The sequence below is a fragment of the Acipenser ruthenus genome, chromosome 6 (assembly GCF_902713425.1).
Source record: "Acipenser ruthenus chromosome 6, fAciRut3.2 maternal haplotype, whole genome shotgun sequence".
NCBI classification, from domain to species: domain Eukaryota; kingdom Metazoa; phylum Chordata; class Actinopteri; order Acipenseriformes; family Acipenseridae; genus Acipenser; species Acipenser ruthenus.
In genome coordinates, this window is record NC_081194.1 from 9,701,489 (window position 1) to 9,728,808 (window position 27,320).

Here is a 27,320-nt window from a genome sequence, read left to right on the forward strand (position 1 = left end):
AATTAAACCTTGCATGGACATTATTATTCCATATTCATGGAATGTGTTATGTATCTCACCTACAGTGACATCATTTTTTTTTTTACCAACAGATACTGTATGTAACATCAAATAGCAAAAAATACTGAGTTTGTTAACTACGACTATACATTTAAAAATGATACACGATGTAACATCGACATATCTGTCAACACTGAGTTTACTTTGAAAACATCAAAACCTGGCCTGCCCTCCCCTCAATGCACTTAAAACATTACTATATGTGTTTTTAATCATTACACGAAAAAGACCCCGGTATTTTTCACAGCTTACCCGGTTCCAGATTTTCTACCCAATCGACCTCTAATTTATATATATAGATAGATAGATAGATAGATAGATAGATATTAATTTAACAATATTTTATGTTTCATTTTATTACTGTAAAGGTTATGTATTTAATCACACGCATATCAATATGAAAAGCACATTACGATTAAATACCAATAAAAACTCTGAATAAGCGGCAGCTAAACTGGAAGGCTGAGTAATACAAAAAAAACCCCAAAACGTTAAAAACTACAATTCCCAGCACCAAAGCGCATCCTTTTGATTCATGCATGCGCTGTGTGTACGGAGTTGGAAAAGTGGAGCGTATGAGTTGTAGTGTAGTGGCAGTATAGATTTTTTTTAACCAAATCGGTACCTTCTATTTAGTGTTCTTTCCTGTTTTTAAACTTAACAGTCAGAATCATGTCGGAGCAGGTAAACGCTCTGTGTGACCAGCTGATAAAGGCAGTGAACGTGATGATGGATACCGAATCAAGTCAAAGGTACCGCCTGGAGGCCCTAAAGGTAAGGGTTTAGATAATGCTTACATGGAGACAGGGTGATTAAACGGCCCGCTACATACATTATATACGGTTATGTTAGTACATTCTAATGTTAACGCGGAGTCTTGTAAGTATTAGTATTATTGTAATGTCGTTTAAGTGTAGTTAACTCGTTTTTCTTACCATTTCATTGTTGTAATTTTTTCATTCATTTACTGTGAAAATGATAATTTTGTCAGCGAAGACGACTTTGTAAGTATTGTACGCGACTGCGCGGTACAGTGATACGCTGTGTTTTCGTTATCCCGGTTCTTCGTGCATTATCGGGTCGTCCCCGCTTGCTGCATCGCCGCACATTTTGTCATTTCTTTACGCTCTATTCTCTCGTATCAGTGGTGCCCCCAAATTTAAATGAGATGTTGCTAATGTTTTATCCAGCAAGGTACTAAACACAAGTAGTTGTATTTCTTTCATTCTCTAGTTTTCTAATGCATTTCATAAAAATAATAAAAAAATAAAAATAAAATGCACCGTAAATTTAAACGGTTAGCATTCTACTGAGGACCCAGGTGCGTGTTGAAATAGTCACACCCAGGTGCAGTAGCTCCTCGTCTGTTATATGTGCGTTTTGACAGTTATAAATGTCAAAACTCAATATAAATGTAGTGGCTTAGAAGGGGTACTCAATTAATAAATACAATATAAAGTGAAAGCACACCCACCTATTTAAAATTAAACTATATGGATTATTTTTCAGCAACAATTCTTTGTCATGATTGCTTTTAGTTTTGTGAAGAGTTTAAGGAGAAGTGTCCGATCTGCGTTCCTTGTGGACTTAAACTAGCAGAGAAGACCCAGCCACCAATTATCAGACATTTTGGTCTTCAGATACTGGAACACTGTGTCAAGTAAGTCAACAGGAATGGAAATAAGACTCCCATTGCATAGCACTTTGATCCATTCCTGAGTTTAATCAGACACACCTGAGCTTGTTACCTGTATTCTGTGCCTAATCGAGCTCATAGTGAAACCAGGAATGCAATTGAACCACAGACCACTACTGGAAAGCTATACCTTTAACTGTTCATCCAGTTGAGATAAGACTAGTTATGGGCATTTGTAGCACTTGCATTTTAGAGAGACCATATCTGAGTAGATTTATGCATTCTAGCCTGTTGCTTTTTGTGATAGTTTTGATAGCAGCACTAGTGTGCACTGTGATAGATATTTAAATGTTTTCTTTTTCTTTCTTTTTTATTTTAATATTAGATTCCGCTGGAACAACATGCCACAGCAGGAAAAAATACATCTGAAAAACAACGTGATGGGATTAATATCAAATGTAAGTCACTAGATTAAAATAGCTCTAATTTTACGTATAAAAAGGGTGAAAGTAGTCTTTAAAAGTACATTTGACACATCTGGCCGTTATTAAATCCTGGATAATAGTCTGTTTTTCATTTCCACCGTTTTCAGGACATTCGTCCCATTTTGGAAGAGGAGAGTCACATCAAGGACGCCCTGTCCCGAATTGTGGTGGAGATGATCAAGAGAGAGTGGCCTCAGCACTGGCCCGACATGCTGAAGGAACTCGAGTCTCTCATGAAGCAGGGGGTATGTGACACCGTACACGACAGCAGTTTCATATTCACAGATCCTACATGCAGCCACACAGCTTTCAGCTGACCTCAGGAGCCAAAGTGCAGGTGTCATGTGGCGTGTGTGTTACCGGCTATGTCTGAGCTGTCCAGTGTTCATCCAGCACCTGGAAAAAGCGACCGTTAACTCCAGCAACTTGTTTTGAAAATAGCCAGGACTCAACAGCAGACAGGGCCGAGCTTTGTTTTGTCAACAGAGTTATGGCCGTAGGCCTCAAAAGGTGGTATTTAAAATAAAATAAATTAGTTTAGTACCGAAATTCATGGACGGGGCGAGTAAATGACAGTAACGTGAGGAATGTTTCATCCTCCAGGAAGCACAGACGGAGCTGGTGATGTTCATTCTGCTGCGGCTAGCGGAGGACGTAGTGACCTTCCAGACCCTCCCCACCCAGCGCCGGCGCGACATCCAGCAGACCCTCGCCCAGAACATGGAGAACGTCTTCAACTTCCTGATCAACATCCTGCAGCAGAGCGTCAACAAGTACCGCAAAATGGTCAGCCGCTAAAAACTGTTAAGAATAAGTCACACTGGACTTTCTGGGCCTGATTTCTTTTTTTTCTCTCTCTCTCTCGCTCTCTCTTTGTGTTACCATTGAGGGGACAGTTTGCCTGCAATGTTCCCACATGGGAAAATATAGACCTCTGTCTTTATCCCGCTTCCTGTAAAACTCCTTTCATATTTCTATATTTCTCAATATTACCCTGCTCTTTCTGCCTTCTTTAACATGCTATATTCACCCGCACACATACGCCTCTCGCTCTCTCTCTCTGGGTTGAGTCATTTTGAAGGTGGTTTCTGGTTGACTAAGCCTATAATCAGCATTGTCTTTGTGTCTGTGTGTGGCTATTATCTGGTTAAAAAAAAAAAAAACACACATATGATTTCTGTGTTACTGTTACTAAACCGACAATGTGGCTGCAATAAAAATGTCCAGACTTCAGAAATGTTCTAGTAACAAATGTAATGTTGCATTACGGGGCAGTATAATTCAACACACCCTCATAAGAAGAAAAATGTGTCAGGAATGTCGATCGAGCACCACTGTGTGTGATTTTAATAGGCTTTTGTTTTGCAAAAGAACAACGTAATTCATTTTTATTAATTTCATTATTTATTTATTTATTTATTTACAGAAAACAGATCCAACACAGGAAATTAAGGTGAGCTCCTCTGTAGTGAGAATCTCGTGCGCCAACACAACTACTGATGCAGTATCACCGATACCAATATTAATTCAAAAGGCATTGCTATAACTTTAATATATAAAGTGACGATTTAGGGTAAGGTTTTGTACGATAAAAGTTGATATCCACCCCATGACTAATTAAACAGAATAATTAAACAGTATGCTTAATGTTATGTCATTTGCATCTACTACAAACTATCTGATACAAAGAAATGACACAAGTATCTCTTTTCAAAAGGATATTTACTTGGTGTCTGCACCTGCATTCTTAAGTTAATCTCATTTTCATTTTAAGTTTGTTTGGCTTGCTCTTAATTTAAACCTGTCTTTCTCCTTTTCGCAGGCCAGGGCTCACTGCCGTGTTGGGGTAGCTGCTCTCAATACCCTGGCAGGCTACATTGACTGGGTGGCCCTGGTTCACATCACACACGATAACTGCCGGCTGCTGGAGATGCTGTGTCTCCTGCTGAGTGAAGCTGAGCTGCAGCTGGAGGCAGTCGAGTGCCTGCTCATTGCTGTCAGCAGAAAGGTAAGCAGGCGCGGTCTTAAAGACGCATGATGACGTTGGTAACAACCGGGGAAGAGTTTCTTCATATAGGCCAAATGGTCATGAAATGAGTTCCATCTCTGATTCCGTTGTTGGTCACTTTAAAGATAATTTTTTTCATAAACTCGTACTGTGTGTTTTAATGAACAGGGAAAGCTGGAAGACCGGAAGCCTCTAATGATCTTGTTTGGGGATGTAGCAATGCACTATATCCTCTCTGCTGCACAGTAAGTATTTTTTTTCTGTTTTGGAGGTCCTTGTGAATTCTAGTGGTTTGTTCATTTTTCTTCTCGCCCCCACAGGTTAATTAAAACAAGTATACATTTTGAGAGGTGCTTGTTCAATTGTGATGGAACTTGGTATGAATGTTCCTTATCAAACATTCTTAAAGGAGTCAGTCTAGGGTATGCTTGATGTACTTCTGGATTAGGTTGAAGTTCAAAGGCTAAACTTTATTTGGACATTTAAGAACGATTTTCTTAGGGTCCTGACAGATTGGCTTAGCTATATATATTTTTTTTTATAAATCATCGGTTGTACCAACAGTGTTTCCATATAGTCATATATAGTTATCACATGCTGTCAGTCCATCTTTTTATATCCTTAGTGATGGTGTAATTTTTTGACTTCATGAATGTTCTAGGAAATATATAAGGCAGTTAATGTCTGACTAATGTTTGTGGCATTCACGTATTAATGATTCATTCGGCATAACTTTTTTGCTGTTCGGATTGCACAGCGTGAAATACCATCTATGGTTATGGGTTGTGGACCTCTCAATTCTCTGCTCAGGGCATGCTGTTTGTTTGAGTGACTCGAGGGCTGCTCTCTGATAACTTTGTCGTTCTTTTAGGCCTGCGGATGGAGCAGGACTCACAGAGAGACACTACGTTTTCCTAAAACGGCTGTGTCAGGTTCTGTGTGCACTGGGCAGTCAGCTGTGTGCACTGCTGGTAAGTGAGGCTTCCTAAGGGATCATTGTTGCTAGTTTAGTGATAAAGTATACATTTAGATTTAGATTTTCTGTGTAAAATATTTTAGCCTAATCCCTGTATTTAAGCCGTGTATTCCTGTATCGCTAAGGGGTTTATGCAAATTCAGAGTTTCCATATCTTTTTATTGCTGTAGGCACATTGTGTAAAACAAGGATCCTGGAGGCTAATTTGTTCAGATGTCTAACTTATGTTATGTTATATTTTGCCTGTGCAAAGAGATCCCATTTGGCAACTCTTGCAAACTGAAATCAGTCCTGACCATACGAGATTAACCTATGTAACCTATTATTCAGTCCTGTATACTTTCTCAAATAATGTGATTAGAACGTGCTTGCATGTTTAACAGAAAAACTCCAACCAATGGCTAAATGTGCAAAACTTGTCAGTAATATGCAAGACTTGTCAGTTCATAGTAAGTGGTGTTTATCGAGTATGAACCTGGTTAGGTGACATTAGAATAATATTGACACTCCCAGCTGCAGATGCATTGAAAGCAGATTTAAATGGTGTTTCTCTCCACTCAGGCATCTGATGTTGATGTTGAAACCCCAGCCAATTTGGGCAAATACTTGGAAGCCTTCCTTGCGTTTACCACTCACCCAAGTCAGGTGAGGCCAAGCGAAACACTTGGAGAACTTGCTCACCGGGGTCTGGGTGGGACACAGTAGTGACTTAAACCAAAATATGTATCACTATACAGTATTACTGGGGAAAATACACGGCAGTGCATTGCAGTTGTTAGAACTACACAGACCTACTCAAACTAAAGCTAAAACAAAGCTTGCCCTTTGTGTGTTAATTTATGAAAGATTGTGATCATATTTAAATGCATACTTTTTCTACTAGATCCTACTATTTTTTTCTGCCCCCTGTACATAAGTACTTGTTAGGGGTTAGTGCGTATTTACAAAACTTACATTTTGCACACTTTTTAACATGAATGGTTAATGCACATTTGCCATCCCATTAAAATGAAAAGCAATGTCGGAGTGCTGGCAAGCCCAATAATTTTTGGTTATCATGCTTCTGCTTTATTAGGATAGACCCGTCCCCAGAGTCTGATATCAATGATTTAGCAGTATAACACACTCGTTAAAATGCACGGTTATGGCTCAGTGGCTTTTCTGGTGCTTCTGGACAGAGTGATCATGCAGTAGCTAACTCTTTTCAATATGTATTGTATATATTTTTCTTGTTCAGTTTTTAAGATCTTCAACCCAGGTCATTTGGGGCTCCTTGTTTAGACACAAGGTTCTATCTAAAGATCCCATGACTATGGCAGTAACTTCAAGGTACGTGAGAGCCTCCATGACCAACCTTGTTAAGGTAAGTGTACGTGTTTCTATTAAGCACCCTTTTCCTAACAGAATACATATTTATAGCTGTAGACAAGCCTCTATAGTCTGGTTGTGAGCAAATAGTACTGTACATTTCTTAAATCAAATGTAGGGTTTCTTTATTTCTGAATCCCAATGGCAATGATGTGAGGTGACTGTAGCTTTTTTAATGTAAGAACTTATTTTTTTTAACAAGTTTGTAACTTTGCTGTAACTTCTTTGTTTGTGGTTCAGTGAGGTCCAATTTAGGTTAAATAAATCATTTGTCCAAATACAAATAAATAAATATAAATTTAATTTCAGGTAATTTAATGCCTCCTATATCCCAGGCCTTTGCATGCCGCAGTGTAATTTAATCATAATTTAAGAAATGATCATTATACTTGATACACCTGCACCGAAATACTTCATTTTTTGCTCTGCTTTTAGGTTGGATTCCCATCTAAAACAGATAGCCCATGCTGTGAATATTCTCGCGTGGACTTTGACAGCGATGAAGATTTCAATGCCTTCTTTAACTGTGAGTCAACTTTAACCTTAGTGTAATTCCAGGTTGTGAAAGGGATGGCTTGGGGTGATGTCAGACCAGGAAGTAGACGGACACCTTGCGTACTGGGGTATGCAAGGTGCTTCTGCGCAGATTTATTTCAAAACAAATAATTAAACAGACAAACACTTTCCAAAATAAACGCCACGATGGCTAAAAATAGACGAACCCTAAACAGGTCCTCCCGTGTGAGTAGCAATTGTTATTTTGATATTTATTCTTTCACTCTCCTCTCTCGTTCTCCACTGCGAACACCCAACCCCATGATTCGTGACTGCTTTTATGCTGTACTGGGACTCAATTTCTTGTTAATTATTCAATCGAGTCCAGGTACAGTCTGCACGTGAAGTACTTTACACACTTGTGCCCAAATACATACATTTGAAATACAAATAACCCCACACCCTGTGCACCAATACATACATATATATATATATATATATATATATATATATATATATATATATATATATATATATATATATATATATATATATTATACACACACACACACACACACAATAAGATACCACATAAAACATAAAATACGCCCAGGGGCAGGGGTACCCCGCCACACAGGTACATACATCGATGTATTCTCAAAACCTTTTCAATTTGAACTATTCTGCAGGAGTCATGTAGGAACATCCCTCGTATAAACAAACTCCAGAGTAGATAATACTGGAGAAAGTTTACACCCACATGAGTTTTGTTTCTTGGATTTATTGATGGTATTGGAAAAGTGTAAGAGACCAGCTCTTGTTTCTCTGTTTTGACAGCATTCCGAGCCCAGCAAGGTGAGGTTGTCCGCAACGCCTGCAAACTGATCCCTCTGGAGGCCTTCCAAATGGCCGGGGAGTGGCTGCAGTACCAGCTGAACATACCCATCGACATCAGCCCAACCACCTGTTAGTCCCGGCTTTTCATTATCACAGGAATTTTCTTGCTATTTCAGACTCCACTAGGTCTGCTTCTGTAAAGACTCCTAAAAGCTGAATTTCTGAAGTGAGGTGGTTTGAAAAAAGGACCACTCGGAAGGAATGATCTAAACAGAAACACCAATAGAAAAAAAAAAACACACAATGGTATATATTAAATAGATAAACGGCGTTGGTAGAGAGTGGGCTTCACTTCACTGTACTGTACATGCCTTCCAGAAAGGGGGTGTTCACTTTAACATCACAATCTTATTGGAAACTACGTGTGTGTGTGTGTGTGTGTGTGTGTGTGTGAGAGAACCCAAAGTTTAAAAGTTTTGCAAGAAATGGAGAAAGGGGGAAGCACCCTGCCTGCATCAAAGTGTTCTAGTTTTCGGTCAGACCACTGTGGAAGTGGGTAGGTGAAATCACAGAGGACAATTTTGAATTGTCTAGGGACTCTGCGGCACAGGCAAGGGGTTTTGAGTTTTTTTTTTTTTTTAATAGCTTGCTTTGCCAGCTCATAACACCCCTTAACGGTACTGCTACATCAAAAGAATCTACAGTTTCCTTTTCTTGCGAGCAGTTGTAAAAGCTTCATGTGGATGAATCAGCTTTGCATCAAGCCTGTAGGTTTCCATTCATTTTATTGTGAAGGCTGCGATAATGTTCTCTTACTGTAGTAATGTATGTATCATTCTATTGGTGCAGTACATTCATTTATCGTACTGTTGCACTTATGTAACATTACTGTAATCTGGATAGTCCTTCACGGTATGTGTATGGTGCAAGGTTTCTGATAGCAGAGAAAGCACCTCAAAGCACATCACTGTTGGGTTTTAATCGACCCCATTAGTGTAGCCTATATACACTCCCATTAGCATATCAGGAGACCAGTTCAAGGCAGACTTGTCCCGGAGTTTGAACATGGGTGTTTTGAGATACACCAATGCAGAAAATGTCAGAATGACAGGCAAACCCCAGAGTTCTGTGTCTAGGACATGACTAGAAAAAACCCTGAGCGAACTGCCTCGGGCAAGAAACTGTCCGACCTTGACACGCATTACCTTGCGTCAGCATTGTGAGGACTCGGGCATGCTGTATCAGCAGAAGAGTTTAACCCTTTAAGCACCAAGCTAGTTTGTTCTGTCATTGACCTCCATAAATAAATACATAAATAAGTCCTTACTCAAGGTAACACAAAGTGGTTAGACTTGATTTCAGTGACTTTTATTTTGTTTATTTTTATTTTTTACTTGTTTCTGTGTAAGTTCCCCTCCCTCCCATCCATACATTGTTACAGGAGGTGTCCAGTGAACATTAACCGTTGCATTGTGTAATCTTTGGCCATATTAATGATGCAGAACACTCACTTTCAGAGTAGTTGCTTTACAGTGGGTACACTGACCAATGTATTATATGATTCTCTCTCAATAAAGTTCCATTAGAAATAGATCAATTATCAAGTGTAGTGCCACAATGTATTAACCTTTGGACATATCCATGATACAGATCATTTTCACATATCCATCTGAGATGTGATTCCTCTCGGATTATAAACCATCATTAGTCATTATTCCATGGATTTAATGGGATTTTATACTGAACACATCCTACTCGAAACGTTTCTAATGCCTTGGTTTCCCTCTTCTTTCACAGCAAAGACTGCACAAAGCCTGTGCTCTATTTTCTCCTCGTCGTACGTGCAGTGGGATGCCATGACCTTCTTCACAGAGAGCGTTGTCAGCCAGCTGATCAAGTTTGTGGACAAGGAGGTAAGCATCCTGGTTTTAGGAGAGTTGTGCAGGATATGAACCCTTATATACTAACTGAAGGAAGGAAATAGGAAGTCCAGTTGCACAGCAGATTGAGCCATTCCATGTTGTACAAGGTTTCTAGTTTGACTTGCGTCTGCTAAGAAATAAATAATAATAATAAGCTGACCCTAGCCCAGAAATGGCTTATGATGCTATGAAATGGGGAGTCTTATTTAAAATGTTAGATTGGTTTGGTAATAAACTTTGTGCAGTCTGTCATTTGCATTTTTACTTTGGGAATATATATATATATATATATATATATATAGATATAGATATATATAGATATATATATATATATAGATATATAGATATATATAATGTATGTAAAGCATATATATATATATATATATATATATATATATATATATATATATATATATGTATATATATATATATATATATATATATGTATATATATATATATATGTATGTAAAGCATATATATATGTTGTTTTACAGCTGTGAGTATTTCCTTTATTACCCAAAGTGTGTGTGTGTGTTTTTTTTAATTTTTTTGTATACCATTTACTGTATTGTAAATCCTAATTTAAAATACTGGTAGCACCAATCATTATTGTAAAATGTGTTGTTTGAGAAGACAAACAGTTAAGGAAAAAAAAAAGGTTTTGACATACCTGTGAATGGATGAGAGGGACTTAACCTAACCCCAGGGGGGTATTGTTTGTGATCCTCCTTTTTCTCCCAGAAACTCCCTGTGGAGCAGGGTATGGAGCTGCTGCAGGCTGTCCTGAATTACGAGACCAGGGATCCGCTCATTCTGTCCTGCGTGTTGACCAATGTGTCGGCTCTCTTCCCATTTGTCCACTTCCAGCCTGAATTCCTGCCCCAGGTCCTCTCCAAGGTGGGTATCTTCTAGCTTTTATTACAGAAAGAATCCCTTCTGAACAACTTCTCTCTGATTCAGTTTTCATCCAGTGTAAAAGATGCACTGTAGCTCACATTGGGGGGTGGGGGGGCTCGTCAGTTGATCAAAATGGTTGTTTAAATTATTTAAACAGGACTGCCTGATGTTTTAACTTGTTTGTGTAAACGTAAAACACTAGAGAGACTTAATTGCTCTGTTACAGTAAATGGTTGTTTTTCATGTTTTGTGTGTACTTGGCACACAAAAGCCAATTTTTGAATAATCAGATCATTACGAAGATCTAATACATTGAATACACACCATAGGCTTTGTCAGGCCAGAATAAAATGACTCCTTTAAATATTTATACAACTTGAAACTGAGAAAAGGGTACGTTTATGCCTTGAGAAATTACTTGCTGTGCACAGTTTATATATTATGCCAAAAGGAGACTGTATTGTATCTATTCATTGTAGAATTGCAATTTTTTAGTTTTTTCTTTTTTTCAGCTGTTTTCATCTGTTACATTTGAAGTGATCGAGGAGAACAAGGTAATAACACTATCCTTTGATCCTAGATATCTTTCTGGTTCTCTCTTGGCTACTGTTTATTCTGTGAAGCAATGGTTTCTGATTTCTGTATGAGACCATTGTATGTGAATGGCTGTTTGTCATGTGTCCATTGCTCTGTATGAGAGCGTTGTATGTGAATGGCTGTTTGTCATGTGTCCATTGCTGCTGCAGCAAGAGGGGAGTAGAGGAAGTGTTACTTTAATACTCCGTGTAAGTTAGAACACAAAATGGAAGTAAAGCCAGACTTGTTTAGTCTTATCATTGGCCAAACATGGCTGTGTGAAATAGGGCTGCTACGATTAAATCGAAAATTGATTTTTCGATTGATTCCATTCCTCATTATATACATCGATGTAAATACTGGATAATCGATTCAGTAATTACATTTTTGTAACGCGCATAGTTCATAACGTTATTTAAGTTTATCCACAAAAATGCGCCGAACGCCCTGCCTTGATTTACAAGACAAGTAGTGGGCGTGTTCTTCTTTTCCTGGTCGTGTTAACTAGCATCTGATTTGCTGGTCCCATCCTACCAGCGAATCGGATTTGAAAATGCTTTGTAAGTACGCCCCTCTGTGTATTTGATTTAAGCAAACAAAAAAAGCGTGGCACCTTGAATCCAGAGCAGGATGACAGGCTTGTACTCATGGCAAACAGCCTGTAAATAAATTGTGCACATAGAAAACTGACTGTATATAGTTTGCGCTTCTTTGGAGTTTCAAAAACAATATTCAATAAAAAAAAATTGGAGTAATGATCAGCTTGACATATAGCGGGTATGCATGTTGTGATGAATAAATCAATTTATTATTTTTTAGGCAGGGATTTCCGCATTGTGTGTTTCACAGATAGTGACGGTTAGGTGGTACAGTAACAAGATGCAAGGCATGATGCTGCAGCTGTCTGAATAAAAAAAGACGGTTTTCATAAACTTGTGTCTAGTTTATATAGATTACATTCCAAAGTACTGTAATCTGTTTGGAAAAAGTATTTTAGTAACACCCCTGTAGTATGTTAAACCTGCTTTAGGTTTTTTGCGAATGTTGTTCTGTTCTGTTCTGTTTTTTTTTTTCTCCTGACGCCACCAAGGCGTAATTACCCCTCGCATTCAATTGTTGTGAATGGAGAGGAATGGAACGAAAATGTATGTAGGCGGTACAATCATCGATATTTATTCGAACGATTAGATTTTGTGTGCCCAATTAATCGATTGCTATTTTGGAGGCTTAACTGACAGCCCTAGTGTTAAATAAATAAAGTTGGAGCTGTGTGAAGTGATGCCAAATAAGAGTCCCTTCTGTTCACAAGTATGCAATACACATAGATTATGTGGTTCAGTAATTTACAGAAAACAATTCCAACAGTTTGTTTGTTTATTAATACCAGCAGAACTGCTTAATTTTCGCATGTAGGTTTCAGTGTAAGAAATGGGCACAACGTTAATCTTTGCATGTGCCCTTCACGTGCATTACACACAGGGCTTGAACTTTACACTCTATAATTGTGTTGAGTGCCCATAATAAATCTCTTCCCTTTTAGAGGAATGTGTTTGAGCCACAGTTATCCAATAAGGAACTACAGTACGGGGTTCATGTATTCCTACATGGCAAAGCCTCTGATACTTGTTGCACAACTAACAGGTTTCATGGCTTTTCAATGAAGAACCTGTAAAAGTTATTTTAACAGATGATTGATTGATTGATTGATTGATTGATTGATTGATTGATTGATTACTGTTGTTGTTTTTTTGGGGGGGGGGGGGGTGGAGAAACATATTGAGAGAATTGTTTTGTGATTGACAGGCTCCCAGGACCCGTGCAGTGAAGAATGTGAGAAGGCATGCCTGCTCCTCCATTATCAGGATGTGCAGAGACTACCCACAACTCATACTGGTGAGGAAGTGGAATTCATTAGTCTTAAAAAGGAGCCACTTCTTCTGCATTTTTTTTAAAATACATTATTTTTTACTTCACAGTCCAATCTAAATCATGCCAGCAGTCTTATGCTGATGCTGTTGAATAATTGAGTGTGATTAATAACATTAACGAGTGGCTATACAGTGCAGTAAGGAAGTGTAGCACTAAACAGAGATTTGCAAACAGAGATTTAATTACCCAAGTGTAGTACCATATCACATTTTAAAGTAGAATCACGTTGACTTTAACATCTGAGACCTTACTTAGCTATAATGACTTTATTCAAGCTTATCAATTCTACAGTCTAACTTTTGAGAGCGTCCCAATTTTCTAATTGTACTTCTCTTCTGTCTCTGTCTCTGGGGTCTCCAGCCCTGCTTTGAGATGCTGTACTCCCATGTGAAGCGGCTGCTCTCCAATGAGCTGCTGCTCACGCAGATGGAGAAGTGTGCTCTGATGGAGGCTCTTGTTCTCCTCAGCAACCAGTTCAAGAACTACGAGAAACAGAAGGCTTTCCTGGAGGAGCTGATGGCCCCAGTCTCCAATCGCTGGCTCTCCGAAGAAATGACGCGGTACACCGTGTTTTATTTTTTGTCTGAAATTGTTGGCTATACCAGTGGTGCACAAACTTTTTAAATGTCGCCCCCCTTTTTCTGCATACATTTTGTTGCACCCCCCCCGCACACACATATTAACCTTAGACCTTAACTTTATATTTTAACAAATGTGTTTTTTCCCGATTTTTCATGTAAATCACATATTTTTTCCTTAACCCCAAAAAGTCCAGATCTAGCTAAATACATAAGCGTTTCACAAATTCAACATTTAAAATCAGTCTTCGCGAGTGAACATTTAATTGACATGTTAAACCTGGGTTTCTAACAAATAAATCTGTGAATTTAAATATTTTTTTTACACTTGGAAAGTAAACATTTAGCTAACATTTCTAACAAATATATCTGTGAAAAAAAATACATTTTTTTTTTTTTTAACTTGGCGATTCAACATTTACTTAAACAGATAAATCTGAAAAACATTATCATGCAGCAATTAAATCTATAGCTGTAGATAGTCATGAAAAGAAAAGACTGTCTCCTTTTGCTCCTTTTATGGAGACGAAATAAAATAAATAAAACACAAAGAAATAGAGTATGAGTACAACACACACTAAACAAAAAAAAAAAGGAAATAGTTTGGGGAATACCACCAGCTTGTTAAAGAGCTAATGTGATTATTATTATTGGTCAACATTATTAAAACAAAGAAGCATCATTTTACAGAAATACGAAACCAGAAATACATAAAATAGTTGCGCCCCCCCCCCCCTTACTGACTCTTCACTGGTAAAACATATGAAGGTCAGACCACAGTAAAATACAGCATCTTAAATGGGCTGTACAGTCACTTCATTAAATAATTGAGTTTGAAAAGCCCTCTCGCTAATGAAACGTTTCCAATCTGTGTTGATTGATCCAGAGTGCTGTCGGACCCCACCTTGTTCCTCGCCTTTGTGGGTGCTGATCTGAAACTGAGTGACCCCATCGTCGATGATCCCACTGGCATCAACAGGTCCAGGGTAAGGAATTCATGTTGCTGCTGGTTAAGATCACCTTCACATAGAGGACTGAGTTTCTGTCAATAACCAAACAATCATCAGCTCTAATGAACATACAGTAAGGGAAAACATTTCGGGTCTAGTTGGCTGATTGCAATATTTCAGCTTTTCTTTCTTCTTCTTCCTCATATCCTAGTTTTACACTGGTTCTAGTATTGCGATTGGATATGTTCTGCAAGTATGTGACGTGTGTGATTTTTTTTTTTTTTGTTTAGTTTCTCAGCCTTACTTCTGAAGAAGAATAACTGAGATCACCATCACAAGAATGTGTGACAACTTTTCAGTAGTCTTTGAAATATAATGCAATGCACTCCTCTGTACAAAGCACTTTGGTGACTATGAGAATCAAGACCTGGGAGAATCATGGCAAACCCATCTATGCTGTACAGATACAGGTAGTGGACAAAAAAATGGAAACCAATGTAAAGTCACTTAATAGGGCGTTGGGCCATTATGGTATCCCGCTCTGTGGAGTTCTCGCGGACCGTTTTTGATGAAACTGGCTGCTCGTGCCCCAGGTTGAAATTTGCAGTCAATTGATCTGCAGTTGCTCGCCTGTTTTGCCTTGCACTTCGAATTAATGCACGGATATCACGATCCTGGAGTATGCGCTTCCGCCTACTGTTGTCCTTTGCTGATGATGTCTTTCCCTCTGAGTTCCATGCCGACATCACCTTAGACACCATTGCTCGTGAAACATCAGCAAGTTGAGCTGTCTTGGTCACTGAAGCTCCTGCCAAACACACCCCAACAATCACCCCTCTTTCAAAGTCACTGAGGTCTCCTCTTGCAGCCATGCTAGCCGTAATTATAGGCAACCAGGCCTGTCCAGCATTTTTATACATGACCCTAAGCATGCTGGGATGTTATTTGCTTAATTAATGCATGAGCCACACCTGTGTGGAAGCCCTTGCTTTCAATATACTTGGTGTCCCTCATTTACCCAGGTGTTTCCATTTTTTTGTCCACTACCTGTACAACCAGAGAAGGAAATGGTTCATATCAGGGTCACATCAAAGGTGAGATCGCTATTGAATCTCCTATTGTACTGTATATTGCCTCTGTGTGGTGTTTGGTAAAAGCTCAAATGTAATATTGGTAAGTCTTTGGTTCTGTTAGAACCAAGAAGTCTTCCTCCTGGAGCTGGAGATTGCATAGTGAAGCTGTTCCATTTAATTGTTCACTGTGGGTTCCTTTTTCTTTTCTTTTCTTTTTTTGCCCACTCCCTACACACCATGTCTTGCGGGTACCACAGCATTAATCTCTTTAAGTGCAGCTCTCCTTTTTCCCCCCTCCATTTCCCCCACCTTCTGCTGTAGATAAGCTTTTGTGTGTACACCATTCTGGGCGTAGTGAAACGAGCCCGTTGGCCCAGTGATCTGGAGGAAGCCAAAGCTGGAGGATTTGTGGTCGGGTACGCCCCCAATGGCAATCCGATCTACCGCAACCCCTGCGCCGAGCAGGTCCGAAAACTTCTCCACAACTTGCTCGCTGTCATAAGGTGGGTCAAGTTGGACGTGAGTACCACAGCACTTTTCAGTGTCTTTGAGTGTGCTCAGAACGCTGTCTCCCACTTTGAAACAGTGGGAGAACGGGCTGGGAGCACTGCACAGTACTGCTTCCTACTGTAAGTGGGCTGCAGTACTGGTGGAGAGTATGGAAAACAACCAAAAAAAAACATGGAGACCAAATCTTATATTCCTGGATTGCCTTCTTCCATTTGAAACAATGGGAGCCTGTGCTGGGAATTTTACTACTATTGCGGTACCACAATGGAAGTTAGCCCTGCAAAGGTAGGGATAATCGTACCAGATTCCTTTGTTTTCGCATTATATATTATTTTTTTAAGGTTGTTGTTGTTTTTTTGCTTTGCTTTTTTCCTCCCGCTTGTTATCTTGGGTCTATGTTGTTCTTTCTGAGCCCGTGCTCCTCTTTGTAAGAGATGCTGTGTCTGGAGTAGAACCTAATTTGGGATTTTCTTCTTTTTCTTTGGATGCTGATCCTGATTCCCGTTCTTCAGTTAATAAGTAGTGGGAGGTGAGCACACACTGGAAATGGGACCTGTGCAGTTAAACAATCAGAATATCCATCTCAACCATTTCCATTCTCAAGTGTGATCTTCCTAACTAAAGCAATCTTTATTTTTAGTGGATGGGGAGGGACATTAAAGACATTGAAAGAGACGTTAATTAGTCTCTCGTAGTTTTACTACATATTCTACCACAGTGTTTTCTAGCTCTGGATAAATTACAGGTTGTAGTAGTGTTTTATTTATTCAAAAAAAAAAAAAAAAAAACCTGGGGAGATTTTGTTGGTAGATATTGTAGTTAATTCACAAACAACGAGAAAAGGAATAGGGCATCGGTATAAAACTATCTTTGTTCCTAGTGAGGAACCTAGACCGCGTCAGTATTTCAGACTGCGTAGCCTGATCATGCTCCTTTATTTCCTCAAGACTATGCACTTTGTTTCTATTTATTATTTCTTTAAGCAAAATTGCATTATTCTGATCATTAAAAAAAAAAAAAAAAATTATTGAAAACTGAGCATACAGGTAAGTAGAGTGGTTTGCTTTAAATCTAAAAGGAAAACAATCATTTTATAAATAAACATTTTGAAGCCCTTTGTATTTTTTCTTGTAATATTAAACATCAGATATTTACGACCATTTATATGTAATTGTGAAATGTAAGCTGTTTTAAACAAATCAGACTTGAACACATTTGTGTCATTGAAGAAGTATAACAAAATCAGGTCTCCTTTGACAATGAACGTTGTCATATTAAACGCTTTGTTAAATTGGGTTCAATATTCACTGTTCAGTAGTCCACTGTTTTTCTGTATTGAGTTACATTATAAGGTAAGTAGTTGAAAAGAGCTTTAAACTTGAAACAAAATCGTCACTTTCCCAGAACATTCATATTAAATGCACAAGCAATTATTACCATATTTAAAATGCCTGGACTTTTTTAAAGTGCTTATTAACTTTGAATGCCAAATGTATCTTTATTTTGTAAAAGTTTGAGTTTAGTCTGGGTGTTTTTTTTTTCTCTCTCCAGTTTATTAATGGTAGGGTTCCTGGAATTCAGTGTTTTATATGTGGTATCTGAAGCATAATCAAAAAGTACAGAGAAACATCATCTGTAATTGACAAACCTAGGACTGGAAGACCCAACAAACTGTCTAACAGAGGTATTCTTACTGCGATGTCCTGATTTCAAGAGTGACCTTCATATTGTTGATGGATGGACAACGACACCTGTGCCTTCTGCCAGTTCTGTTGTCAATTTAACGCTTGTCTTCTTTCTATTCCTTAAGGATATTATCTTCAAGTATTGCTCATCGTTGTTAGACAGCTTTTGGGGTCTTCCAGTCCTGGGTTTGTCAATTACAGATGATGTTTATATATATATATATATATAATCTCTAAAATTATATATATATATATATAATTTTAGATGTTCACATTGTAATTATAAAGGACTGCAACATTTGTTTTTTTAAATAGAAAAATTATAATTTGAAAGTGCTCAATATGTAAATAGGAAACAATGAGGAGTAAATCATTTTCTTCAAATATAAAAGTATTAAGATCTCTGTGAATGTTTTCAATTGGGTACTGCATCATTTGCCTGTCCATAAAAGCAACATACATTATGCATACTGTATTTCAAAAAGCATAACGGAAAGCAGAAACCACACCAAAAAAAAAAAAAAAAGGTCCTCAAAAATGATAACTTCTCAGCAGATGAATAGTACAACATCACAAAATATCCTTTGCTCTACCTTGTGGACGTAATCAATAGTGCCACAGTGTTTATACAGTGCGTGTACAGAGTGTTCCCAGTGTCTGTCTGCACAGTATCTTATGCTTTGTTTGTGTGTGGGAATATTCTGGAGTTTTCCCTTTGTTTTGCAGGACTCAAAACAACCTATTCCTGCCTGAGAACATGGCGAAGCTGAGCGAGACGTTCTCCAAAGCCTTCAACGTGATGGAAGTGGAGAAGAATGCAGTTTTGGGTAAAGAAGGACAGGTGTATAGAAGGACAACGTGTCCATAGTGACCACTTTGAGGAATCACTGTGTATGCACTGTATTAACTTTTAATTGGACTGATCCAGTGGTCGTGGCGTAAGATCACCCCCACTCTTCAGTAGTGTAGATGAGAATTTAATGACAACCCCAGGCTACGGTACTGAAAGTTGTTTGTTTCAGTCCAGGCTTTTACACTCTGTCTTCAAGCTGCCACAATATATTGGTTATATGATTGGAAATTGGTGCAGTTCAAGGATCTTTTTCTGTCGGCATTCGTTGACTCTTGAAAGGTGGAGGAGCTGACTATTAAAGTAAATCTTTACAGCAACCAGCAGTAAAGCTCAGATGCACTGCTTGCTATTTGATTTTTAAAAACACAAACGCAATGTTTTGTTTAGAAGGGTAACCGTGCAGTTGGCATAATTAAGCCTAGAGTTTCAATACAAAGGGGGTGGGGGGAAATAGCATCGAAAAAGGCTCTGATCCAGGCACTGCTGCATGGAGTGTTGATGTGGGAGCGAGGACGTTAGTTGATCTTCAGTCCTCCTTTGAACTTTCAACTTGCTGATGTTTCACTGTGGGTTAAAGGGGAGAAGTGCAGTACAGTGGCTTGTTGGCCTGTATAGCATTATCAGTATGTGTACAAAGTTGGCTGGTTCTGTTCCTTTTAGGTCTCCCGCAGCCCTTGTTGGAGCTCTACGACTGCCCTGTATATAAAACCGTGCTGGAACGAATGCAAGGTTTCTTCTCTACGCTCTATGATAACTGGTAAGGGTCGTGTTTTCCATTCTGTTCCTTGTTCCAGTGCAGTGCTTCAGCTTTAACTGTGGCCATGGTACGCTCTGGGTGTAGAGTTTTCTGTGTATTTACCAGTTTCCTCTCGCTGTGAATTCAAATGTTCTCCATAGTATCAATAAAGTTAGTTACACCAGGGGGACCTCATCCCTGTGCAATGTACTGTATTGGATGCTATACAACACCTACTGAGTACTTGCACACCATGACAGGTCGTCAAAATCGGGAGTATGAGTAAAGGAGCTGCCGAGAAAACAAAAGCATGCAATGGGAAATGGTGGATCATTTAGCTGGTTGGTACTGACACGTTAAATATGTCTATATGCTGAAAAGCTTTGATTTGTTTGCAGCTTCCACATTTTGGGGAACACAGGCCCATCCTTGCAGCAGGATTTCTATGCCATTGATGGCTTGGCAGGCCAGCTAATCACCGCCGCCTTCATCAACCTGGCCAATGTTCCTGACTACCGGCTCCGCCCCATGCTTCATATCCTTTGCTGGTTAAGGATGTTTGTGTCAGACTTCCATAGCTTCGGGCTTGGGGCAGCAATGACTATGCCCATTTTTCTGGAGACTGGTTTCTGCTAGACAGTTTGTTCCCTGGTTTTAGTCATGTCGGGTTAGTCTCATGCCTAATGGATGTGATACTGCGTTATCTCCACTTTGCAGCTGTAATGAGAATGGAATGACCTAATTTAGTTTCATAAGGCTATACAAACACTTTCATGTTTTCCCTTTTACCCTTAAATTTCATTTATTTTTTAAATTGCATGTCCCTTAAACAGGTACATATAAACAAATGAAGGGCTATTATCAACACCACTTCATATGGGGAAGTGAGTAATCCGTGCCACTCTTCCTTGAACGCTTCACAAAATGTCCTCATACAACTGGTTGCTAACAAAGTTTTGTGGAAGCTGCTTGATGCTTCATGGATTTTCTCTGTTCTTATCAAGCTGTTTCTTGAGGTTCTTCCTTAATGTTCTGTTGTGCCTACGTTTGTTCATGAAGCAGCTGGTTCTCTCCTGCCCTCCTCAGTACTACAACACCCTCATGTGTCCCATCCTGGGGCCTCTCTTTGCCTATCTGTTACAGGTAAGACAATCTAATAAGAAAAACACATGGCAGGTGCCTGTGCCAATCATGGCTAAGATCACAGATGTTCGCAAATAATGGTGTGGTGGGGACTGCTTTAAGGAATACTGCAAGTTCTTCATATTTTATTTGTCTTTGTGTTTTTCCTTTTCTCTTTACAGATTTTAGGAATGTGATGTTGGTGACTTGTGCCACATGTTAGCTGGAGTGTGCAGTAGATTTGTAACAGCAAGTATAATTATCCATGAGGTAGTGTTATTCCCTTAAAGGGTAATGTTCTGTTGCCATAGTATACAGTACTGGCACAAATTATGGCAACAAAAAATGATTTACATCAAGACCAGGGGTGGGGATTGTATTGCCTGTTGTCTCCTCTTTTAAAGAAATGTGCTAAATTATTGTAATGAGCAAGACATCTCATAAGTAGAGTGGTTTCCTGAAATGTTTTCTAGGAAAGCAGTACAGCTGGGGATGAGGAGGTTGATTCTGGGTAACTTCACTCAGACTACTTGCTCGCTAAATATCTTGGTATCCTTGAATAGATAATTTCCTCGTCTTGAAAAATATGCTTTTTAATGAGCAATCCGTCGAACAAATTCAGTGGTACCCTGTGTGATTAATTTACTAACAATGCTGAATGACTGCGCTTTGTTCTCTATTCAGAGATACCAGGATATTTAGTAAGTAAGGGGTCTAAATGATGGAAAATGGGCAATACAATCCCCACCCTGTCGTGCTGTAAATCCTTTGTTGTTGCCTTGATTTGTGCCAGTACTGTATGTTTATATTTATATATATTTTTTGCACACCCCTGGTTAACATGTAGGTACTGTGAGGTCATTTATTAGCTTTAATAAATGAATGTTTTTCTCATGTTTCTAGAGGCTTACTCAGAAGTGGCAGGTCATCAACCAGAGAAGTAGCCTTTGGTAAGAATGTGATTTAATTGTATTCAGTTTGTTCTAGTTTTAGTGGAATATGAGGTTGGTATTACTGTAGTATACCCTTTTTATATAAAGAGTACAGGATAACTTCACTATAACGAACCCCTACTGGACCTGGAGAAATGTTCGTAATATCACGGTGTCCACTTTAACCTCCTCAGTCCCTGTATCCATTTAAATCAGGGGTCTCCAGTCCTGGTCCTGGAGGGCTGGTGTTCCAGCTGTACCCTAAATTACTTAATTGACCCAAAACAGGAACAAAGTCCTGCAGTGGAATAGATTGGATGAGACAAGGTTACCTACTCTTGATTTTAAAGGGATGTCTTACCCCAAAAAAGGGAATGTAGAAATTTAGTGACACATCTTTCAACTCAACTATGGCTTAAGGTCAAGAAAATACTATTTATTGAAGAAAAAAAACAAAACAAAAAGAAACAACTTAAATTGACCCTCGGGTCTGAGGACAATAATATACAGGGTTTTGGCAATGTGTTGCGTCTGAATAATGAAGAAATGCCCAATTTGAATTAAACATCAATATGTAGTACTTTTGTGAAGATTACTTCACATTGATCAACATTTAAATGGTATATTTAAGAGAAAACAGTAAAGAAATGAAAAAGAATATACACTTACATGCTGAAATACAGTAATTACACGTCCTGTCTCGAAAAAAATGTCCAACGTAGATTGCTTCATAAAAAGGGTTTGTTATAGTGAAGTTAGCCTGTATTTTTGATCTTCATTTGAGTTTCTTTCTCATTGTGTTTGTGTGTGTGTATTCGTAGCAACTCTGAGGACGAACCCCCTGAAGAGAACCCCATGTCTCAGGAGATGCTGGATGAGCAGCTGGTCAGGCTGCTGACCCGGGAAGTCATGGACCTCCTCGGTAAGTGTGCTGGACAGTGCAGGCTGCGTGTCATCTGAATGTTAATGAAACCGTTTAATTGCATGTCTGCTTTGTATCAGGTGTGTGCTGTATTGTGAAGAGGGGATCTGAAGCCGCTGGTGCTAAAGAAGATGAATTGGAAGGTGAGTTTGTCCATTGGAAGGTGAATTTCAAAGTGCTTTGCTGAGCAGTCTTCACAGGTAGTACTGACAGTACTAAAATACTTTTTTAGTTAGTCTAACAAAAATTTGACAGTGGGAATCTGTGTTAAATGTCTATGTGGATGACTAGCTTGACACTATCATTATTTGGTCCCCATTAATCTTTACTTGGGCATTGGGGTTTCCTTGGGCAGTGTTTTCTTGTGTAGTAATTTTGAGTCTCTACAGCAGTCGGACACTTCACTGCAGAGTTTTTGATGTTCTGTTTGGTGTTTGTTTTTCTTTTTTGTTTCAACAGAAGATATGATGGCTACAGATGCTTCCCAGGCTCCCCAGCCAGCGACTTACACGTTGGATGAATTGACTGAGCTGGGAAAGTGCCTGCTGAAGAACGAGGTAACTGGGGCCGCTACTCTCCACTGGCTTCTGTGCACCTGTTGTGTCCATACGGCTTAATGGACATTAACACCATCCGCCGGCACCACCAACAGTGACACTGCCGACCTTAGCTGTACACTCTGCTGACCTTTATCATCTTTTAATCCATTAGGACATTGGTACAACATTTCTGACCATTGTGTACAGCTCTCTCTCCTGGAAAGATACCATCACTTGCCAGAGGATGACAACGCAGGTCTGCTGGCCTCTGCTGAAACAGGTGAGGCAGCTGGGTTGGGAGGCAAAATCGCGTGAATCACATCACTGCTTATAAACAGGGAACTTATTTTTGCCTTGCTTCTCTATGATTGGAAAGAAAAATACAATCAAAAAATCCTCCTCTTAAAGCTTTTTGGGAGCTGCCATATGTGTGTCTTTTGTTTAGCTCCGGTTGCTCACCCCGCATCAAAAGCTTCAATATCTGACCGAGAACTATAGTTAAAGCATGTAAAAAAAGTACATATAAGAATATCATTGTTATAAATGTACCACTTGTGATAAAAGATTAAAAAAATAGTTTTTTGTATAAGCTGCACAAGAGTGCCACCTGCTGGATAGTGACCCCAATGCACTCAGGAGCCACCCTACAGCAGGGTTCCCAATCCTGGTCTTGGGGGGGACCCCTGTGTCTGCTGGTTTTCATTCCAGCTGAGTTCTCAATTACTTCATCAAACCCTTAATTGCACAAATAAGGTGTTTAATTATACCTTTTTAAAATTATTCTCGGCTCCTAAAAAGTTGCAGATTCAAGTTACTTAAATTATATAGTTTACTTGAAATCTCCAACTGTTTTAAAAGTTGAAAACAATTAAAAAGGTCTACATAAGCAAATGAATAGCTCAATTAAGGATTCAATTAAGTAATTGAGAACTCAGTTGGAATGAAAACCAGCAGACACAGGGGTCCCCCAGGGCCAGGATTGGGAAACCCTGCCCTGCAGTTGCTACTGTTGTGTTTTTTTTTAAATAACATGATTAAAGTCAGCAATTAATGTTACTGTGGTGTGTTGTACTCTGGCTGCGAAGTATGGGCTTTATCATCTCGATGCATTCGCAAGTAGCTGCTACTGGTACATGATGAAAATCAAGATGACGGGCCAAGTTTGTGATGAGGTGGTGCTCAAGACGGTGGGGAAACCACCTCTGTCTAACTCTGAGGGAGAGACAGCTAAGGTGGCTCAGCCATGTGGTGGACAAGGACAGCATTCCTTGCAGGTACGCTCTAAACTGTCCTAAACATGGCAAGCGAAAGTGGGGTAGGCCTCCTCGCCTCCTCTTCCTTAACTCCATCAGGAAGGGCGACCTGCGAGCTGTCCTTGAGCCGGCTCCGGACAGGGATGTCTGGAGAACCCTGGTGGTCAGTTGTGGTTTCGATGTGCAACCAGATTGAGGTGTGTTGTACAGTAGCTGCTGTGCTTTCCTGTGATGTGTGTGTGTGTTTCTGTCTCAGGTGATATCTGGGAGTCTGTTGCCGGATGCAGTGACCTGGTTTTACGGCGCCGTGTTGAGGGGATTGCAGATACACGGGCAGCACGAGGGCTGCAACGCGGCGCTCATCCAGCTGGCTTTCTTAACTTACGAGACACTGGTGAGTCTGAACACCAGAGAACAGCATATGCAGCAAGTATGTATGCCAGACCCTCCTCCATTTGTAGAGTAAAGTAGAATCATCAAGCCAGACACATGGGTTAACCACAGTAGCAAATACAAACTAGTACAGATACAAACTAGACGTAGCTGACAGTCACCTGTAAAGTGTTTTATGTATTATGTTTAGTTATGTGTTTGTTACTCCTTAGTTATTGTGTTTTATGTTGTTTTTCTGTGGTGGTGTGGGCCTCTTGCCAGGTTGTCATTGTAAATGAGAATGTGTTCTCAATTGACTCATCTAGACAAAAAGGTTTTGATTGATTGTTTGACGCAATGCAACATTGTCTTGATGTTGGTTTTAAGAGGACAACACTGTGAGCTGAGGTGTCTCATGTGATTGCTCCACAGAGGCCCCGCTTCCCTGAGCTGAGGACTGTGATGGAGCAGATCCCTCAGATCCAAATGGACTGTCTGGACCAGTTTGACTTGAAAGTGTTGAATCCTGGACAGCAGAAAACAGCAGACAAAAAGAGGAAGGACATCTTTAAAAGGCTCATCTCTGGCACAGTCGGGGTAAGCAAGGCCTTAACAACCTATTCTTCTGTGATATTATGTTTTTACTTCACAGTGATACATATAATGGCTTTGATTGAAATTGTGCAAGTGAATGAATATTTGCATACTTGTTGGCACGCAGCTATTTCCTATGATTCTTTCAGTCAAGTTCCATTACCGGGGTACAGTAAAAATAAACCACTGCCACAGCGTTTTAACCACTGGCCAACATACCTGTTCCACTTGACATTTAGAAACTCTTCTGTACTCGCTTCCATGAGCACGGATTGACAGCTGGTCCGGGTTCTCCAGCATTCCCCCTCAACTCCCATTGATAGTCTACCCGAGTTGAGTGAAAAGACTCCATGCACTGCGAGTTTTTGATGGATGTTGATGGTTCTTTCCCAGCAAGCCTTGCAGCTAAGGTCACATTCATTTGTTTACAAAACCGAAAGGATGAATGCTATTGCTTTGCTTATGACAATCTTAACAATTCTTTGGAGTTTTGCATTATTAAAAAAAAAACCTCCACACACCCCACTTTGGGAAAGGATAAGAAAATCCTGGGCAGCTTGGATTGGCAGCCAATGCAAGTTGTACCAGGGGCAGCAGGGTTTTGAACCCAGGTTGATTCGTGCATGTGTGTGTTGCTTTTCAGTGGGCTTGGTTTTTAAGTCATGGTGGAAGTTTACATCCATATTTATGAAAGGAATAAATAAAACTACCAAGAATCTGCTGTGGTTGGAACCTTCCGTGTCAGTTTGTTTTTTTACTGGGTTCTCATGAGGATCCACTGATCGGTGTTGCTATGCTGTGATACCAAGCAGTCCTGAGTCTCCTATCAGGCTTTGAAGTTATTAGAACTGTACAACTATTTTGTGGAAACATACAATGAAATTATAACATTTTTACAGGTTACCAGAGCCAATAGGTTCCTTTTGAATTTCGAAGACACAAACATTCATAAAACCTACATTGCTTGTTTTGTTTAATTTAAGTGCTTGTTTTTTGTATGATGTCTTATTTTGTTCCCTTTGTTTTAGAAACCCCTTGGACAGCAGTTTAAAAAAGAAGTTCATATCAAAAACCTACCGTCCCTATTCAAGAAAACCAAACCTGAGCCCACGCTGGATATCCTTGACAGTGATAGTGCCGGCTTGGCAACTCTCTTTTCACCTGGCACAGACGATATTTGAAAAGGACAAGGACTTGGCACCAGCCATTTTATACAATGGAAATGTTAACCTGAGTGACTGCCTTTTAAAGCATTGAAAGGTACGTTTTTATAGGTTGACCACAGTGTGTGTGTGTGTGTGTGTGTGTGTGTGTTTTTTAATTGGAAAAATACTACATTCCAATTTGAAATTGCAATTATTCCCTCTCCCTCCACCCCTTTTTTTAATGTGCCCTATTCAGTGTAGATTTTGCAAATGTCCTCAAGGCATTTACTTCTTTTAATGTACAATTTGTAGACATTATTCATTCATGGAACACTAATTGCAAACAATATTGATGTACAGGAAGCATAAAGTATTGGAACATGTGAATTGCTGTTTATATTTTTTTATTCTGATTCATTCTGTCCAGCATGTGTGTAAATTATTTTAGTTATTTCTAAATCAATAACTAGATTAACTGTCCCAGTGTCTTTTTTTCACAATACTTTTTTTCACAATACTTTTTTTTAAGTATGTACACATTGGAAATTATTATTATTATTATTATTATTATTATTATTATTATTATTATAGGCTTGAAGACAAGTCAAATGTTGAATTTCTATATAGGATCATCCAGAGCTCATTATGGTTGTCACTATCATGAACTGCACTACATGTATTTGTGGCATTTCCTTAGCTGTGGCAAGGTTGACAGAAATGTAATATTCATGTTAAAATGACTCCCCTCTCACATTTAAGTTACATGCATATTGCCTTGAGTAATTATACAACCACCAAATAAACCAACATATTAACTTATTCTCTTTTACTTTTCCCCTGTGCAATTCTTGCTCTTTACTTAGACC

At 39.2% G+C, this 27,320-nt stretch overlaps 1 protein-coding gene across 1 annotated transcript; it reads left to right on the forward strand.

Moving 5' to 3' along the window:
- Window positions 1-608: 608 nt before the first annotated feature.
- On the forward strand, window positions 609-26,925 carry LOC117411517 (exportin-5-like). Its single transcript, XM_034019134.3, has 32 exons — window positions 609-834; window positions 1,599-1,720; window positions 2,082-2,154; window positions 2,289-2,426; window positions 2,785-2,967; window positions 3,608-3,634; window positions 4,004-4,189; window positions 4,358-4,434; window positions 5,061-5,160; window positions 5,727-5,810; window positions 6,403-6,528; window positions 6,969-7,059; window positions 7,866-7,994; window positions 9,663-9,778; window positions 10,530-10,685; window positions 11,198-11,239; window positions 13,065-13,154; window positions 13,551-13,750; window positions 14,655-14,754; window positions 16,113-16,294; window positions 18,713-18,813; window positions 19,500-19,596; window positions 19,974-20,110; window positions 20,621-20,718; window positions 21,601-21,647; window positions 22,451-22,551; window positions 22,632-22,694; window positions 23,011-23,108; window positions 23,263-23,370; window positions 24,600-24,737; window positions 25,148-25,312; window positions 26,338-26,925. Exons 1-32 carry the CDS (start codon window positions 733-735, stop codon window positions 26,488-26,490), a joined length of 3,630 nt encoding a protein of 1,209 aa, XP_033875025.3. The 5' UTR covers window positions 609-732; the 3' UTR covers window positions 26,491-26,925.
- Window positions 26,926-27,320: the final 395 nt, after the last annotated feature.